Source organism: Pavona decussata, unplaced genomic scaffold (assembly GCF_977016875.1).
Source record: "Pavona decussata unplaced genomic scaffold, jaPavDecu1.1 SCAFFOLD_6, whole genome shotgun sequence".
Lineage (NCBI taxonomy): Eukaryota > Metazoa > Cnidaria > Anthozoa > Scleractinia > Agariciidae > Pavona > Pavona decussata.
Window position 1 is genome coordinate 3,753,635 of NW_028145430.1, and position 19,094 is coordinate 3,772,728.

Here is a 19,094-nt window from a genome sequence, read left to right on the forward strand (position 1 = left end):
ATAAGATGATTATGGCCAACTCAGTGCCACGCACCTCATTGACTATCTAACATCTTATATCCAACGCAAGCTCGTGGAAAAAATTGTTAATTATACATGTACCTGCATATCTGGCAACACATGAACAAGTGTCCATTCAGTTCATGAGGCTAGAGAATAACACTGTATACTAAGAGTCACTTATAACAGTCAATTGTACTTATGGTGGCACAACCTCACCTGCTGTGGTAGCCACTGTGTGTAAAAAATCCTGTGGTGTTTTTTGCTGTAATGCCTTCAAGTAGTCTCCCCTGCACAGACAGACTACAATGTCCTTTAACTCCTCTAACTTACCTACCAAATGAAAATGACACATTTAAAATAAACAAAATGGTTCCCTCAATTCTAAACTAGGCAAAAAAAAAAAAATGGCGGAAAAGCATAAGAGAATACTCCTCGGAAGTTTTGGTAGGACTGTGCTTCCAGTCCTCTAAACCCTTGGAATAAAAATAAATTAAACTAAAACATGTATTTTTTATAGTGGAAATGCACTAAAGCTACCCAAAGCTCAGGGCTCGAAATAACGGCCGGTCAACGGACAATGTCTGGACTGATTTGGGAGTTGTCCGGTCAACCTTTTGTCTTGCCGGTCATGTTGACCGGTCACATTTGATCGTTTTGAAAATGAAATAAATTAAAATTTCCATGCTGTTCAGTTGTTTCAGTTGTAGCAAGTCGCTGTGTATTGTCATTTGCGGAACTTTGATCTGAAATCCTGGGTGAAATGCAACAAGAACCGTTGTTTACAATCCGGGCATTGAAAACAGACATCGGGGTTAAAAATAATTTAATTCACTTTTATTAGTTAATTTTCAAGTTTTGCATTTCTCCCTGCATATAAAGTAATTCCTCAGCCCAGAATAAATATAATCAAAGTACAAAAGCAAAGGAACTATACTTTATAAAACCAATAGTTATTCCAATCTTCGCAAGTTTATCTGTGTGTTTATCTTTGGCGTGCGTAATGTAAACATAAAAGGTTATACAATGATAAACATCCGTGAACCTGAATCAATGTACAAACATTTTAACGTTTGCCAGATGTTTTGGCCTATAGAGATAACACAAAATGAAAAACATTCAAGCAAAAACTGGTTGTGATTGTCATGGAACGTGTTACAGAAAAATATATATATCTAAAGATTTGCGAGTTAAATAAAAGGCGGATGTGCGTACAGTTCGTCACGTCACAGGAACCCGCGCAGCGGGCATGTGATCATACACTGTATGTTGATAATCGCCAACTTCTTTGATTCTATCCTGTGCATTGTAATGTTCCTGAGTGATGTAATCAAAGTCTTCGTGTGTGAAGTAATGCCCTCGAATATCTAAACGTACTTTACTGTTAGTGTACTTCAACAGCTCAACAACACAATGTACGGAGAGAGCTTCACGGTTGTGTGCCACACACAAAAGCTTGACTCAGATGTTTGTGTTGCTTAAAGGGAGATATTTTATAACTTTCCTGAGAAATTTCTTGGCAGTTGTCAATAAATAACTTCTCCAGACTTTCAAATTTTACCATTTTTTGAACACTTGATGTGTTTTCCGGTTCCAGCACACCCAAGTTAAAATGCCTGGTTACTAAGCTTTTCTCCATGAATCTCTTGTAATGAGTATAAACATGGATTGCTGGCGGAGTTTTACTTTTAGGATCAAGATCCCACACCGTGATATGTACACCAGAAATCATTATATTTGGAGGCATTTACTGTGCATTTACTTATCTAAAAATTTAATGTGTACGATAACGATATTTAACGTGTTGTGGGTTAGTCTTACAGACAGTGTACAGTACGTATTAATACACTACACTGTAAGCTTATTTTCATTTTGCTGCTGTAATTTACTTTTGTTGTTGACAATGAGTTCTTTAAAGTGCTCTAACTTTTTTGGAAATATATAACGCCAGTTTTGATTCATGGGCCCCTGTTTTAAGAGTTATTTATTTTATATAATTTGACCGGCCAGAAACGGTACGTGACCGAGCTTAAATGAATTGGGCCGGTCATCCTGTCCGGAGACTCTCCGGAAATTATTTCGAGCCCTGAAAGCTTAACAATTAATTATTTTAAGCTTAACAGATAATTTTAAAATACTCATTTTCAGACCTCAGGCCTCCAAAAAATCCACGCCATGCTGGCCTGTAGATACAATCTCAACCCCACAGCCTGCTCCTGCTTTTCTTTTGGTCAGCACCAAAAGAAAATCGGGCTCTGGGGACAAGATTATAACCTTGATTTCTGACACTCCCTCACATCCAGGACTTCCTTGAACTCACTGGAGGAGTGCAGGCATGTTTTCCAAAGTACACTGTAGCAGCTGGTAATTGAGCCAAACAAGATTATTCTAAAATCCACACCTGTTTTCAGACCTCAGTCCAAAGTGGCTGAATATCTGCACCCATTTTCAGACAAAACCATACCCTTTAGTATAGGGCGACACATACATGTGAATGACCCCCTTGGGGAAAACCAGTGAAGTATGACCCGGGGTGCATTCTGTGTGTATGTCCAACGCTAAAGATACGCTGAGACTTTCGAAGTTCAATGACAAGCAACCACCAAAGCACCTATATTGCCAGGGAAATGATACACCAACCTTATCTCCTAGACTCACCACTCCCTTGCCTGTAGACTCTAAATCATAACATTATCATGCACAAGTTGCTGAGCACTTTGGAAAGCTACACCTAAGATTTTTGGTGTAACCTTTATATTAAGGCACCCTGGAGCATGACCTCTTCACTTCATAATTATCAGAAAAATCCATTCGAGGTTCTATACCAAGCGGCTGCCAAAGCACCTATGCTGGGGAAATGTTGCACTGACCGCCATGCCAACCTAGGCCTTGTACTTGCTACAATCCTGGATATCTTTGGATGACAGTTCATTTGAACAGTATAAGTTTTCAAAAGCAAACACAATTTTTCTTTATGCCAATACCTATTAGGTAATCTTATGCCACGCACTTATGCCACTTTATGTCAAAGAACACCATCGTGCATCACTACGCTAAGTGATTTGGAAACCCACCAAAGTTCTTCAGCATAACCTACATGTACATAAAATGCAACCTGGCCACTTTCTTGTTAAAGGTGAGACCATCAGAGCCCAGTTGCTTGAAGCATGGTTAGTGCTAGCCCGGGTTAAATACCATGACAACCTATAGGTTTTAATACCTCTTAACCAATGTTTAGCGCTAACCATGCTTTGAGCAACTCAGCCCAGGTGCATTGTGCCATTTTCTGGTTTCACTCTGGTAAATGAAACTTAAACTTATGAATGTTTGATGACAGAAATTTTGCACAACTAAAGATCAAACTCACATGAGACGAGTTAAACGGCAAGGCAACTAAGAGACCTATTTCATGGCACTCACTCACTCATCCTGGGCTGAGTTGCTCAAAGGCTGATTTCATTAAGCTATTTAAATAATCCTGGATTAACGTGAACTTTGATTCGAGTTTAGAGGGGGATGAATAGGTCTACGGATCGGCGGATTTGGTGAATATTTTAGCCCGGATTCTGGATTCAGAGCGAAATTTTAACGGATCTGCGGATCCTATGATCACAGCGGATCGCGGTTTTATCCAGTTTTTGGGCCCGGATTTTGGATTTTGGTTGTTGAGAAGTTCAAGTTTACTCTTTTTTCTCTTATCTACAAGATTTTGTTTCGATACAGACGTTGGTTACATAAATATTTCGTTGATAGTCATCCTCAACGCTAAAACACAATATCACGCAAGGCAACTCCAACAACTGAAGTCCCTTTGTGTCTCGCGTATCATTTAACGCGGCAAACAATTTGCGGATTCGGATTTAGTTGATTTTTTGAGCGGATCGACGGATTCAGCCATTAATTTAGCGGATCGGCGGATCTACATACCCCTATTCACCCCCCTCAGTTTAGTTACTAACCAATAAAGCGGGCAATAAAGATTCTTCAAAAAGATTTTTGTCCCTCAATTTTCGCTTAGTCTTTTCTTTACCATTAGCTTAAAATTAGCTTTTAAAGACATTTTTTAACGAGTGAGATGAAAACCTCGGTTAACTTTCAATCGTGGAGCTTTCGAACAACCGGCCCCTGGAGGCCTACTCAGCGTGAAAGCCCCTCTAAGGTCTGTATAAACACAATCGCGAGATTCCCTGCTGGATTTCCTCACCTGAATCAATCTCATCTTGATTAAAAGCTTCTATTAAAGAAATTGCGTGCTTTTCTTTCCTTTCCAGGACAGAAATTTCTAAATTATGAAGAATTTCAGTAAAATCCATTGCTACACAGTCTCATTAGCCAGGCGTCTCACATGTGTCCCCTTGCTACTAGCGCCAGTTCCTACGCGGTCACGCAATTAACGCCTGGGTTATTTGTGGATTTTACTGATTCAATATGGCGGTATTCGTTCGAGGTATTTTATTACCACGGTGCCCATGGGCTGCTTTTCTTTCGTCTGCCAGAGACTTCAATTCGAGGTGCTACAAAATTGGCGACGAAGCAGAAATCCGTCGAGTTATTTCTATTGAAGATGTACAGGCGTTTGCTCATTTCACAGGTGATACGAATCCCATTCACTTGGATGAAAACTTCGCTAAGAAGACGCGCTTTGGAGCAGTCATTGTTCATGGTGTGATACTGAATGGGTACGTTGGTTCTCCTGGCGTGGAGGAGTTCGCACTTGCATGTACTGTCGTATTTGTTTGGACTGTCCACTAGACATCAGCGGCACTGTGTTTTAATAATGTGCAAGGTTTTACACAGCCCAATACATTAATTATGTGCATGTATGTACATGTACAAACTCCCAAAGGAAGAGAAATCCAAACCAAAGAATTGAGAATGATATCATATGAAAAGGCCATCAAACTCCATCCTTGCCCGCTGTTTGTGGAAGAGGGTTAGTTTGCTAGTGGCTGCTGCAGGTATAACTATTTGTATGAGACTGTGCAGAAATTTTTCCTTAATTATTTTAATAATGTCTCACAACAAAGCCATGATTTTTTTTTCAGCCAAATATCTGCTGTCCATGGCACTAAACTCCCAGGGCCTGGATGTGTGATTATGTCGCAATCATTTAAATACCCTGCACCATGTAAGTGTATAAATCATTATATCAGTGTATGACTTCTCACATGCTTCATTCAGAAACTAAGGTTGCATTCGATTGACCATATTGCGGAACAAGGTTTTCTCTTTTTAATTAAGTTAAGAAGAAATTTCTACAAACGTTCGATGATACACAATAATTTAAGAGCCATTTTGTACTCCAGTTACTTCAAAAGCCTCTTATGAGGGATTTCTTGTTATCATTATATGCACATATATTTCCTATTCCAGAATATAGGATCAATTGAATGTACCCCAAGTTTACAAAATAATATAGTGTACTTCATTTTGTTCATGCTTTAGGAATTATGTTGTGCATGTCTTTATAGGTAACATGTGTAAAGCACATTTTAAATGACTCCTCCCAAGATGTGAAGATATTATTTTTTTAGCGTTGATAAAAGACCAGATTAAATTTACGTTTCATTTGAAATTTTTTAGAGTAGCTTTCAATTCTTCAGTGTAAAATGTGTCAAACTGCAACAAAAAGAACTCATTTTCCCAGAGTGGCCAGCCTGGACACGTGTTGAAAACATTTTATAACACCTCTTCTCTAGAATTTAAGATATTTTCCAAATTTACCAAGCTTTAAATCAAAAATTTAAATAAAAGTCGTTTAAAGTTTTTCCTTTTTTAGTGTTTGCCTCATGCATTAATATCAGCTGCCATCTGGGGGTTGATCCCAGGTAATTCCAAGCATTGCACAGAAGCATGAACAAATCCCCCATACTCAAAGGTAATATTTTCTAGCAAAAAGCTACCATTGCCCCAACTCCCAGGGGTACTTTTAACACTTAATTTAGTCAACAGTCAAAAAAGCTGGAGTCATTGTTTAGAGTTACTGCAGTAGCTTACAGCAAACAGTTACAGCATCATTGCCAGTTTCCTTACCTTAGTGTGCACCTGGCAAGGATGAGGGTGAAAACTTCATTTACCTACTGTGGTGCACCTTTGTTAAAAGGCAATTCCAAAATAATTTGGATGTCATGGAGGGGGCAGTGGAAGGAAAGCACTGATCTAGTTTTCTGCAGTTCAAGACAACTAGAGTTCAATTTTGTGTTTATGAGAGGGGTTCCTGGTTGAGTCAATATCCACCCATGGCTCTTTTAAACTGAATATTTCATTGTTTTATTTGACACACATTTTGGTTGTCACAATTATCCTGCTTGTTGAATGTAGCTTTTTTTCTCTCTTACACTGTACGTACACTGTAAGTTAAACAATGATGAAAAAAACAAAAGAAAAATACTTTACTTCTGTAAAATTAACTCCTGTGGGTCCATTCCTGCTGGTAAGCCACAGACTAGTGCAAATGTGATCCAACTCCCCAGTAAAGTCAACTCCCTTTATTGCAGACACCCTCAGGACAGCTGGTCAGTGTCCTTAATAGGGAGAGTCTGTAGTAGCAGGAATTTGTTTCAGTCAAACGTCTATACTCTATTTTTGCCAGGGATTTAACTGCTGTCCGTATTATCGGGGTGCCTGTAATATTGAGGTGTCCGAAAGACAAGAGTTGACAGCACTGGGCTAGGAGTTGCGTGTGTAAGTAAGAAAATCCCCTGGGATGTCCATGTTTATCCCCAGAGTTGACCCTCCGGGATAGCTGCTGATAAGTGATTAGCATTTTTAGTAAAGGTGAATTGTTGTCATTGCCTAATGCTGCATGTTTGTCATTTCTTTTACTGTCAAAATAATATTATTTCTTGCTCACCTTTTGTATCCAACGTTGAGTTGTGCTCTTTGTTTTGTTTTGGGGTGATTGTTTTGGTGTTCTGCCTTTTAGCAAAGAAGAAAAGAAATGGTTCATTTGTGCATTGCTTCAATTGGTTCAGTTTTTAGGCTAAAGTCATAACTAAAGCTACACGTAATTTGGAAAATTCTATCCTTCAATCGCAAAATAAATATGGAACTAAGTTTGTGACAAACTACAGCATAATTGGAGGCATTTGGATTCTAAGGCCAGATCATCACCTGTGCTACTTTTCCAGTGAATCCTTCTGTTGTTATTACCTGGCAGTGAAAATGTTCATTGTGTAGAAATCTGCAGGTAGCATGATACACAGAAATAATAACTTTGCTTCACCTACATGCATCTTTTTTTTTTCTTCTTTTTTTTCAAACAGTAAGTAAGGTTTGAATCACTGTCGGATGGGGTCAGGGCTAGGTAAATTTCTTGGTACTTTCAGGATTTCATCGCAAGCATCCAGTATTTCTTTCACCGACAGATCTTATGGTGACACTACACTGTACATGTACGATTAAATTATGCTTATCTCTTATTTACTTGCTCTCTTATAATAGACTGTGGTATTGGCAAATATTAAGGTTGCAGGAACAAAGCATTCCATTATGGAGGAAGGTTTCATTCTTGTTACTCTCAGGATTTCTTGACAACCATCATTTTATACTTAGAAATATACTGACGTGATGGTAACATTACATGAATTGTGCTATATTAAGTAAGTTCACACTAGTCAGATAATTTGTATAAAGCTGTACCTTATTTACCCTACAGTGTTTTGTGGAGAGGAGGTATTGACTCATGTCAAGGTTACAGGAATAAGGCATTCCATTATGACTTGTCGTGTCACATGCTTTGCAGTTCAGAGAAACAAGGTAGTGTTGTAACTTAAAGGACCCTAGTCAGCCTCCGCCATTTTCGATGCCATCGAAATCATTGATATTGCATGGTGAAGCGAATTCTTATTGCTTTACCCTAAGTTGTGTTCCTGAAAGTATGTTTCATTATCTTAAGTAGTTTCACAGTGATTTCGTTCATTTCGACATGCTCCGAATAAAATATAAATATAGCCAAACTCTTGTATATAAACAAAAACAAAGGTGTGGCTGACTAGGGCCCTTTAAGTCAAGGTCTTCATCTGTTACATCAGCAAAATAGTTATGTTCTTTTATCTTTAGGTATTGAATGAACATCATTTTCTACAAAATGAAATTACTAAAACTTAGAGAAATCAATTGGGAATATCACTGAATGTGTCCAAATTTTATTTGGGGCATATTGCATCAGTGTGACACATTTTGACCAATCATTTGCAAGCAAAAATATTTGATGGATTATTCATTGTACTCCAGGAGATATTGACAGTTGAGGCACTTGCATTTTATTACATTTTGAACATTGTCTGGATTTGTTTTTAATAATAGTTTCATACACTGTAGGTAATCCATTAAAATTATTGTTGTAACAAAACAAATAAATATTAGTTTCAAACTGACCAGAGTAGAATCCTCACATAAAAATTGGTTACAATGTTCAACATAACTACTATGAGAATAAGGTTTTGCTTAGTAAACACTGATAACTCTGTCAACCAGTCCAATTTTAAGAGGCATGGGGACGAAAGTAGTACATGCAACACTACACTGATGAGATCTATTTTCTGACAGTGCTAAAGGCTGTTTGAATGCCATTCATTACTGACAGTTTTTGTAGAACTTACCTCTCTCAGACTGTAATCATATTATACAAATTAATGATATCTGATATTTCTGAGTTAAGTAAGCTATTCAGTGCTACAGAGTAAACTCTTTTTAACCCGATGAGTTTTCGTTTACTCTTGTCCATGATTACTTTGGTTGTAGGTTGTTCTTTCTGGTGAAACAAAGCTGTTGATTCCTAACAAACTGGAGGACTAAAACTGAACTCTTGTATCTTTTGTAAGTGCTTTGTTTAAATTATTTTTCATCAACAATTTAGTAGTTCTTAAAATTATATTATTTTAGTAATATTACAATGTTTGTGCAATAAAACCCTGAAGTAACAACAGAAACTAGCAAGTGAGTATATGTTAGTTTGCCTCATCGCTAACCAACCCCATTTCCTTCCAACAACATTGAACAATTATTCCAAGATTACGCATTGGATATGAGATGATAGATTGACAACAACAATGATCTTTATTCATTTCATCATTAAGTGTACATTAAGAGACAGCATTGTACATTAAGTGTACAACGGTCTACATTAAGAGAAAACAAGGAGCGTACTGCCAAGTCGGTTATAATCTCCCATATCCAACAAGCCTGAATGGTATAATCGTTTTATTAAAAACAAACAAGAAATGCTGCTAGATCTAGACAGTTTGGATAATTGAATTTACTATTTCATTGTGCATATGCCACTCACTGACATTCCAATCCTAGCAGTATGTGGGATTTTTGTCCCATGAACCTAGTTTAATGGCCTTATCTCCCACAAGTCTCCTGTAGCTCAGTGGTAGAGCATCCGAACTAGTAATCAGAAGGTCTTAGGTTTGACTCCTGATAGTAGCACTCAGAATTTCTTTTTCCGAGTTTGCCTGTGTCATTACTGAACAATACATCTTTCTCACGAGTTTATTATACTTCCCAAAACTTTGATGCTCTGCATTATCTGAAAACTGTTCTGAGTGTTTGCAATCAGGAACTGAAGCATTGTCCCTTTAAGACAAATTGTGAGTGATGCATAAAAAACCATGCAAGGTTTGAGGCAGAAGGGTGTCCAGGATGCCCCCTTTTTTAAAAAACATTTCACTGAGGATTCACCTTATTTTTTATAAACATGTTATGGGATGCATGCCTGTTGGATGCCAATTTTCGATTTCTGGCTTAAAGCCTGTAAAAATCTCTTCCCTCCCCACCCCCTTCCCCTCCCATACCTACATTCTTTGGGAAATGTTTCTCAGCAGTGCTGTTGCTTTCAGTTTCTGCTGAGATGTTTATTGTCTGATCTGTCGTAAGGCGCTATCCTCAACCGTTTAAAAAATTCTGTTTTCATTCTCCCGCTGAAGAACGTGGGTGCTTATAAACACGGAGGGATGAATCCAGAGGGGGTGAGAAGGTGAACGAGAACCGAGAAAAAGTTGGGCAGCAACCAGGGAAAACGGCAACCTTGGCAAGAAAGGTACATGTAGAAAGGAAGCAGGAGCTGTTGAGCTGTTAAGAAAGGGAGTAAACGGTGATCTATTCTGACTTTCTCCTCTCCCTTCCCCCCTCCTCCCTCCTCCCTCCTCCCTCCTCCCTCCTCCCTCCCCACCCCTTCCTCCTCAAATCTTAGCGGTACAGACAAGCGTACACTTATAGTTGCATTTGGTTTTCGGTTTATTTTTCTGTTGAAAACAACCAATGTAACATGAAGATCGGCTTGGGTGGCAAATAACTTAACAGAGAGTGTACCAGTCGACGTTAGCTGTTAAAATTGTGATTTTGACGGGACTGAATGCTTGACGAATGTTTTAAAGTCTTGTGCAACTCATTGTATCCGCGAAAAGAAATCACTTTCAATGAAATTTTCAGCAACATACTATCTGTAATGCTAAGTAATCAGCCTTTTCCACTGAGAAAGTTCGTTTTACTGTGGATTGTTCGAACTTGTGATAGATTTGCTTTATTTCTTGTGGATATCACTCATCAAACGTACATGACTCGGATACAGTTAATTTGCTTTATTCCGAAATGAGAATCAATGGGATAATCTGGAGATATCCGCACAGCCATGTTTGGAACGGCAATGTATGATAAGTGTTGCCGACACACGAAAACACCATAAGATATATTTTTCTAATTCACGATTAAAGGGATTTGCTTTATAATCGTAAGATACCTGTGATTACGGAATAAGAAAAAACGAATTTGTCCTTAATATGAGCAGCAACTTTTCCCTGTCTGAAACAATATTATTAGCATAAAATTAGCAAATTTCAGAGCTATCAATTGATGTCAAGTTTGTCAGTTTTTCAGCTCTTTTTCCTTTCCTTGCTTTTCCCGCGTTCGCCCCCTGGGCGTTTCCGATTCTATTAACTTCAAACATGGAACGGATTTCTTCTGGCGAGAAACTTTGGCAAACGTCATATGATTTTCGTCTCTCTGTAAAATTCAAACTCTTTTGTCAGTAAACATATTAAAAGTAATGTGAAGGATAGTACGCGAAGCACTCTCAAGAGCCAATAACTAAACGCCGTGTATTTGTGGTTATAGCTGTTGATTTGTATCGCGTGTTTCAATTACGCAACAGCGTAACTGTCAGCCGCAGCAGTTGGGATATAATTATTGAGACAAACTGAACTAGCTGGAACTTGGAAGGATCTCGGTCTACAGATCTTATTTTAAAGATAATCGTAATGAAATTCCCTTAGGATATGTTCAATTCCACGATTTTCTTTTTCTGTATAATTTTTCCAATCGTGACCAAATGTTTATTCAATCTTCCCGGTGTTGTAAAGCCGATTGCATTAATGTTAGCAAACTAAAATTAAACTTGAAAACATTTCATTGTCCTTGTTTGTTATCTCTTACGTCAAAGTCTTGCTATATTGGTGGTGTAGTTACCTTCAGTCGTTCTAAAAATAGCTTAGATTTTCTGTGTTGTGTGAGTACATTCTTGTATCGTACTGGCAGAACTTTTCTGTGGGGTGTGGTGTCACAGAAGTTATGCCTAAAGTTGCGTCGTTATGGATTGTTTCCTAGTTTTGCAAGTTGTAAAAAGGGAAATGTTGTGACTAAGTACCTTGGGGGTTCAGTTTTGGTACTTGTTGTTCCTCCGTATAGATTTTGTAACTGAAATGTGGCCCATGGATTATAAAGACAAACCTCATGAAATATGGCCAATGACAGTACAGGATAGACTGGAATGTCTGCGCTATAAGGTTCGAATATAAAGATATATGCAAGGGTACTTGATGATAAGAAAAAGTGATTAATTAGTTATTCCATGAAATTTTATTCATCAACTTCCTCGTCTCATTACGGACGTCCACTGTCAGCAACAGTCCTTAATTTTGTTCCCGGACACACCAAAGTTCATATAAAAGCCATCCCAGAGTTCCCTTGAGTAGGGACTCTTTACTTTGTTCAGTCTCTGTCTCGAAGATGTTCGGCTTTACTGTTTACTGCAAACTGTTATTTCTAGCTATTTTATGTGTTTTCCTTGCAGTCCAGTGGGTGATTGCGGTTTAGTTGAAAATATTCTGCGGAAAACCTTTAAGCGTTATGCTTTTTAGCTTGTATGTAAATACTTGCGTGTATTTACTGTTAAACACAAGGTGAACATCACGCAGCCAAAACACCATGTGCGACCACTTCCTTTTTTTTTTAGTTACGGAAATTTAGGGATATTGTTGCGTTTCCGGTTTTGTTTCGAACTTTTTTCATACTGTTAAATTGGCGATTTATATGTTCTTTTTCGGGTTATTTTGGTCTTAATTAGCGTGCGATAATGTGGTGTCACTTCAGAGATAAATGCCGCAAAAATGTTGGCCTTATTCGGCGTGGTTTTGCCGCTGAGTGACATTTCATCATTTTAGCGTTTTTGTCTCTCGTTGCATTTGGGCGGAGTCACAAAGAAAAGATGACACAGGTTTTCATCAACAGCGAGTTATGATTGAGCGATGCGAGCACAAAAGCCAAAGGCACAGCCATTGTCAGGTTAAACCCGCTAGAGGCCATTTGATTAACTTGATCTATCAGAGCCGTTTGTTAACCAAATTTTCGTAAAAGTAATCACTGCTTTCAGGGTGTAATTTTGGCCAATTGCTTTATTTTTCGTTCTGTTACTAAAGCAAAAACTTCAACTTTTACAAGTCAAGTGTCGAATGTAAGTTGACAATTCTAATGGCGGCGAAGATGAGTTTTCAAGTTAGCCTGGCCGTGTCTGTGGTGTTTGTGGTCGGAGTGGCTTACAGCTGTTGTCCTGTGACATCAGAAAAACAAAGTTCACATGAATTGGTGAGTGCATGTAGTTGCCTCTTTTGTGTTTAAATCAGCGAAACGCAATACAGTCTCGCTATCTTCGGTAGAACTAGTTTGTAGCTCTAAACAAGTCCCAAGTTCTGGGCTCAAGGACTTTCTCACTTTTTCTTAATTGCCCTTCAGTAAAGCACCATACCATATTAAAATGATCTTTCCAACACTCAAACTCACGCCCTTCAACAAATGAAGTGAGCGGGAAACACCTTTTTTCAAAGAAAGAATTTGCGACGACTCCTGCTTGGCCTGCAATTAAATTAATGACCGGTTTCTTATTGTAGTCAGTAGGTTGTAAGAGGATTATTGGGATAAAAAGACAGCTAAATTTACTTACCAACACTGATGACCATTTTAACCTCTATTTTGACACTGTAGTTTGTTTTTTCTTTAGTTTTAGTCATTGGTATTTTTAATGGAATAAAGTGGTTGGTTTGATTGGATTAGCTGTGAAAAACAATTACACAAAAAGGCTGTAAAGTTTGAAGGCAAATAACATAATGGACTTTACCACATGAACTAATCCGTGTTGATTTCAATCCAATCACTGACGAAATTTAATATATATTTAACCGTTATATATACTCTCTCATGCTGTATACCTGCAACTCACTTCGCGTTGTACGTTCGATTTCCTCAAAATAGTCGAACAAATGCAAATTTAATTTTTTATCAAACGCAACAACAGTTAGAACAAAAAGACCGATGAAGGAAGGATTAGCGATAAATCTTAACGCCTCCATAAATAGACACAACTCGACTATATATACCTGCTTAACTTATTGTTCCTACTTTTTAGTGGTATCACTTACGTTTTAAGCTGATAGAATGCTTAAGGTCGAGCTTCCTTGAAATCGTTCATAGATAACGAGTTTTATCGTTTCCTTATGTTGAAACAGCTGAACGCATTTCAGCTCACTGTAAACCTTTCACCCGAACCTTGAACCAGGTAATTTATCGATAAACCATCAAGTGTGCAGACACTTTTTGTCATCACAGTGCTTTTGTATGGTACTGTTCGTTTTCGATAGTTGTTAAAATAGATTTTGTTCAACTTGAACGCAGATGTTCTTGGGACTGAAAATTTTTTCCATGGTTTTCAGTGTTTGTTGCATGATTATTGAGTTTTACCATCTAAGTGATATGTGAAAAGCAGCTCATGATTACTTCTCAGTTTTCAAAAGCATCATGCCGTTTCTTCCTAGGCTGAATACCTCAAAGCTCATTAAAGCAAGTACACCCAACCGTTCGTTTTGGTGGAATATTTATTCGAAAAGACATTATCCGCCTCACAAATTCAGATTATATTTTCGAAAGGTCACCTGAAACTTTCGCAACACTGAGAAATGGATCTCTTTTGTTTTCGGAGAGGCAAATACACCATTAAAAATGCAAAAAAAGTCCTCCAAAATAGGCAGCATTTTTGGAATGCAAACAACAGCTCGTAAATTCGAGGAATAATAATTCCGTTCCGTAAAATTTTCGGCAATTTACATTTTCAGCTCCGAACTTCGATCTGTTCAGCGCCAAACAGATCAAAATGTGTTAGCTTACACAAATTGCCTTTTAAAAGGCCATAAAATAATGTGCAAATACAGGAGACAACAATTTAAACTATTTTGCTTTATGTCTCGTTGGGTGGCGCCGAAGTGAAGCTGTGAAGGAATAGTACGGGGCTCGTTGTACTCAGTGCCTCCTAAAGGATATTGACCTTAATCTGACTTAGGAATAAAATAAATAGTCTCGGTATGTCACTGTCAATACATATTCTTGAGCTTAACAATGCCTTATTTCGCTCTCTAATGGCTCTTGGTTCGTGTGACCGTTCCATGGAAAGATTGTACCAACCTTGCTTTTGAATATAATTTAGGCCCCTACTAAAATAGCAACTGAGGGGAGCAATACTGTTTTCACTACATTACTCAAGTTTGGTGTCAAAACGCCTTTTTCTTATGTCTAAATTAACTTAAGGAGCTTTGGCAGTTTTTTCTTCAAACCGTATTTCGTATGTCATTGCCGCTTGGGGACAAACTGCTCAATGCCATTTGTACATGAATTTTGGTCCTACAAAAGCGTGCTTGATGTACTTTGCTGACAGCAGAACACATGGTATTCTCTTGTTCGTTTCTTCTTAATTGTTACGGTTAATCTAATATTCTGAATGCTTTGTCGCTTTCCTCTGATATTCATACCCACCACAAAAGATCTTTTTTTTGTAACTTCTACGTTAAACCGTCAAGATTAAATAAACAACTGCAACTCACCTTCCTTGTTAAATTCGGAAGAAAACAATGGAATGAAATCCCCGTAAATCTTCAAACACCCAAAATATTTCTCCCCAAGGCAGAAATGTACAAATTAATTCTACAGATTTTCACAGATGAGGAGAACTCACTGATTTGCCCAATTTTTAGCTGTTAATTTGCCGGATAACGGTTTGGTTCGATTCTTTGTTGTCTTTGGGCATTTCTTTTGTTAGTCTATTGATACAGTAAGGTCATTGTAATTTGCGCGAATGCATAAACAAGTTGTGTATGTATACATGAATGAATTGAATCTTATCATTTCTTTACAGAGTAGACAATCTCCTTATAACTTCTGCACCGCTCATTACGAAATGAATACAAATTACAAAAATAAAGGGAAAAAGTGGTCTTTTAAAATAGCTGGTCTTTCAAGGTTTGAACATTTACTAAACATGACCAAAAGCGCCTGTCAAACGTATGCTCGTTCAGTTACTTAAACGTTGCAATTCAGCTTTCATGACTATAAATTTAAAATTATAATTTTCAAAGTCCACTGAACAGCAAACAAAAATTTTATTGTTCTCTTGTCAGAAAAGCACCGTTCCTTTAGGTGGACAGGACCCCACTGAAGAGTTTTTGATACCCGCACCACCAGAAATGGAGAAAGGTGGAAAGGCTTTACTTCCTGCAGATCGCAAACGACAGCAGGGCCATAGACGAACTAAGAAATATCACGGAAAACACCACCGACGACATAGGCACGGACATCAGCATAAAGACAATTCCTTTCACGAGTCGGTGCCATCAAACGTTCCCTTGTCACGGGCGTTCCCCACATCCAGCTTTCCCACGGAAACAAGAGAACCATCCACCTCACATGGGCAGATAGCGCCAGCTCCACTATTGGGTAACCAGATAGTTGATTCTTTAGTGCACCAATATGCGCGAGCAGACAGAGCAGGAGATCGCAAAGATATAAAGATTGCAACAGTTGTCAAGTTAGAGACCAGTCCCATCCCTACAATCTCTAGCACAAGCGAACTGCTGACCACATCAAATTTACAACAACCGCGGAATACAACAGGTATTAACAATACAAAGTACTGCTAGTTTAACGTATCTGTATGTGTAGCTTGGGGAGACGCAGTACTAGTTTAAACTGTCATTCACCGCATTACGATTGGAGGTTTGTTTGAGTAATACAAAAATGTGCCGATTTATGAAGAAGAGAAGAAGAAGAAGAAGAAGAAGAAGAAGAAGAAGAAGAAGACACTATTATTATTATTATTATTATTATTATTATTATTATTTATTTATTTATTTATTTATTTAAGGGGGGGGGGGGCGGAGGGGTTTTGGTTTTTCAGTTTGTTGTAATGAGATGATAACATCTTGTTTTGCTATAGGATCTCCAGTGACAGCCAGTGATCCCTGTGCATTATGGGAAAACTGTGCATTGAACCAAGACGCAAATTTGAGTAGTTGGGTGGAGAGGCTTCCAAACTGCCCCTGTCAATTTCACCCAATGCAGCTTTTCTACAACAGAACGATTTACGATCAAGGGCAGGATAAGTACTTTGAGTGGCGAGTAATGAAGGTGGACAAACAAGATATTCTCAGACGCACAGCGAAGTTCTGCATTCGTCAGCGGCGTTCGTTTACGAGTTCCAGCTTAGCCGCGCAGGTTTGTTGTTATGATTCCAAACTGAAGCTTATCACGCGCGGAGTTGGTGCAGGGACCCCATTCCTTGTTTCACCTGACTGGAGCACTGACGCACATTACAAGCTTGATGTGCTACCCATACGCCTTTGCAATGGGGACTGGACGCGCTATCACGCTGTGCGTCCCCCAAATAATGGCCGCAACTGCACAGAGAACCCGGATGACAGAGAATTTGCACGCCAAGTTGCTAAGGCACGTGATTACTAGCTGAGAAACACTAGCACATAAAAAGCGAAGAAAACAAAACTGTAATTTATCTGCTGTAATGATCCACGTTAGGTTAGGTTAGGTTAGGTTAGGTTCGCTATATAATGAAGGTTAGGGGCTGTTTAGGGAGTGGTGAAATTTAACACTTAAGTGCAAGTCATCTTTTGTTATTAAAGGTTGCTAAAACGTCATCAACTCTCTTTCGGACACGAACACTGAATAGACAAACTGCAAAGAGTGTATAAATATGGATGTTAAGAAGGAAGCCAAATTACTAACTCTGAAGGGATAATCATCTTCCTTGATACCACGGCCTCTTCTTCTAAGTGATTTTAAAGTCGTTGATAGATATAGATATATAGTACTGAAGGGATTAAAGGAGAGTGCCCTGAGCTGCTTATTTCACCCATTGTTCGTTCTTGGTTTAATAGGGGGCCATCTCGGACAAAACAAACTATAGTAATGATTTGTCAGCTGAATATTTCGGATACAATCTAATTCTCAATATTCTTTCAAAAACCTGAACGTAACTAGCAAGTAAATTTTTAAGACAAGGAAATTCGGATAAAAAAAATGTTATTGAGGTATAATTTCAGTATTCCAATACATTTGTTCTGGCCCAAGTGGGCCATTATGGCCAAGAAAAAGCATACTCGCCTTCTAAATCTGTTTTCAACCTTGGCAAACAAGAAGGAATATTTACCTCTAGAAAATGTAACTTTTTGTGACCTTTGCAAATAGTTGTAAGAGAATTCTCAAGACGCTGTCCTTTCAACTCGGGAGACTTTTCTACAATATTTTTACTATTGACGACTGCTTATTGCATACTCATAATGTGGTTAAACTGAAGCTGGTGTTTGGGATCACGTGTTTGTTGGCTTGTTTTACTTTGTTCATTGAATTCGTTATATACTGATAGTCTACGATATTTTAAACATTTTTTTCTGAAATAAACCCATAGTTAGAGAAAATCTTGCGTCTTCTGTGAATTTATGTGAATCCGTGGACGTTTTGAAAACTTATTACTTGCTTTTGACCAATAACCAACTAAGGGTCTGTGAAGTCTATCCAATTACCCCGCAAAGAGTTCTTATATTCACTGCATGCACAGCTTGGTTTCATATTAAGCCGCTTTGACGATTTTCTTACAAAGCTCCTTCCTTAAAGTCTAATTAGATCTTTTTTATGACTAGAAGATCTGACGGTTCCGGATTATACTGAACTTCAGATTACAAACACAACCGGACAAAAAATGAAAAGAGCTCTTGACAACGAAATGAGGGCACTTGTTTCATTTACTGTTTATTTGAAATATGTATGTAGAACGGTTACCTTAAAACCCTTCTTCGAATTTAAAATTGTTTTCGCAACATAGCTTAAAGAACGACATTGTTCTCATACCAATGGCTACGATTTCGTTCGGTATTTTCTCAGCATGGTCAACTTTAATTCTGCTCCGAAAGGCGGTGATTATTTAAGCCCCATTCACACGAGCAAAAAGATCGGCACGGCACCCCAAAATTTCGGTACGGTGTCGCCAAATTTTTTGGCACGGCACTCCTGATTTTAAACGTGTAAACATAGCGTGCCCAAAAATGATACGGCACCGGTGTCCGAAATCTTAGGGGTGCCGAGACCACCTCGCGAGGTGTGCCGTGCCGATCTTTTTGCTCGTGTAAGTGGGGCTTAAGGGAGACAACATTATGTGATCGGCAGAGGAAGACCCAACAGTCTGTGGTCTCCATGCAGCTTGTGAGTCCGCTACTCTCCTGCACACGACGTCTTTCAATTAAGAACCCGTTTGAAAGTTGGCTGTCTGTGGTCGTTGTGATCTGTACTTTGACTGCCAGAGCACAAGTCGACAGGGTTGTCTTTTCCGGTTGGCGATGCGAGTGACTAGCCAACCTCATTCTTTTTTTCCGTGATCTTCTCTGTAGCTCGAGAAGCTCGCCAAATTTAAGGCTTGTCGTTCGTGACATTCTCACCGGCAACAGGCGTGCAACAACCATATATTTGTAAGAGGAGACAAAAGGGTC

General features: G+C 38.5%; 3 protein-coding genes across 6 annotated transcripts in view; 2 read left to right on the forward strand and 1 right to left on the reverse strand.

Moving 5' to 3' along the window:
- The window catches only part of LOC146489244 (tetratricopeptide repeat protein 27-like), a 28,656-nt gene extending 24,293 nt beyond the window's left edge, over positions 1-4,363 (reverse strand). The window contains exons 1-2 of the mRNA XM_085107368.1: positions 4,205-4,363; positions 220-333 (exon numbers count right to left, since the gene is read on the reverse strand). Coding sequence (XP_084963494.1) covers positions 220-333; positions 4,205-4,313 — 223 coding nt within the window. The 5' untranslated portion in view covers positions 4,314-4,363. The remainder of the gene's footprint in view (positions 1-219; positions 334-4,204) is intronic.
- A 60-nt stretch (positions 4,364-4,423) lies between these two features.
- On the forward strand, positions 4,424-7,645 carry LOC146489245 (hydroxyacyl-thioester dehydratase type 2, mitochondrial-like). The gene is made up of 3 exons (XM_085107434.1): positions 4,424-4,679; positions 5,046-5,128; positions 6,593-7,645. The coding sequence occupies exons 1-3, from the start codon at positions 4,429-4,431 to the stop codon at positions 6,598-6,600; spliced, it is 342 nt and encodes a 113-aa protein (XP_084963560.1). The 5' UTR covers positions 4,424-4,428; the 3' UTR covers positions 6,601-7,645.
- Positions 7,646-8,745: 1,100 nt separating this feature from the next.
- On the forward strand, positions 8,746-17,450 carry LOC146489246 (isthmin-1-like). Of its 4 annotated transcripts, none has more exons than XM_085107424.1 (3): positions 8,746-8,820; positions 15,720-16,212; positions 16,535-17,450. In XM_085107424.1, the coding sequence occupies exons 2-3, from the start codon at positions 15,786-15,788 to the stop codon at positions 17,056-17,058; spliced, it is 951 nt and encodes a 316-aa protein (XP_084963550.1). In that variant the 5' UTR covers positions 8,746-8,820; positions 15,720-15,785; the 3' UTR covers positions 17,059-17,450. The 4 variants fall into 4 exon arrangements, with proteins under 4 accessions (XP_084963550.1, XP_084963534.1, XP_084963542.1 ...); XM_085107408.1 differs by lacking the exon at positions 8,746-8,820 and adding an exon at positions 11,572-11,786; XM_085107416.1 differs by lacking the exon at positions 8,746-8,820 and adding an exon at positions 11,800-12,147.
- Positions 17,451-19,094: the final 1,644 nt, after the last annotated feature.

What these genes read in the sequence shown, in the direction of transcription:
- LOC146489245 (XM_085107434.1), top strand. Translation starts at nt 4,429, where the DNA reads ATGGCGGTATTCGTTCGAGGTATTTTATTACCACGGTGCCCATGGGCT. An exon ending in CATGGTGTGATACTGAATGG is followed by an intron (nt 4,680 to 5,045) that starts GTACGTTGGTTC and finishes TTTTTTTTTCAG; the next exon opens with CCAAATATCTGCTGTCCATG.
- LOC146489246 (XM_085107399.1), top strand. Translation starts at nt 12,751, where the DNA reads ATGGCGGCGAAGATGAGTTTTCAAGTTAGCCTGGCCGTGTCTGTGGTG. An exon ending in AACAAAGTTCACATGAATTG is followed by an intron (nt 12,865 to 15,719) that starts GTGAGTGCATGT and finishes TTCTCTTGTCAG; the next exon opens with AAAAGCACCGTTCCTTTAGG. An exon ending in ACAACCGCGGAATACAACAG is followed by an intron (nt 16,213 to 16,534) that starts GTATTAACAATA and finishes GTTTTGCTATAG; the next exon opens with GATCTCCAGTGACAGCCAGT.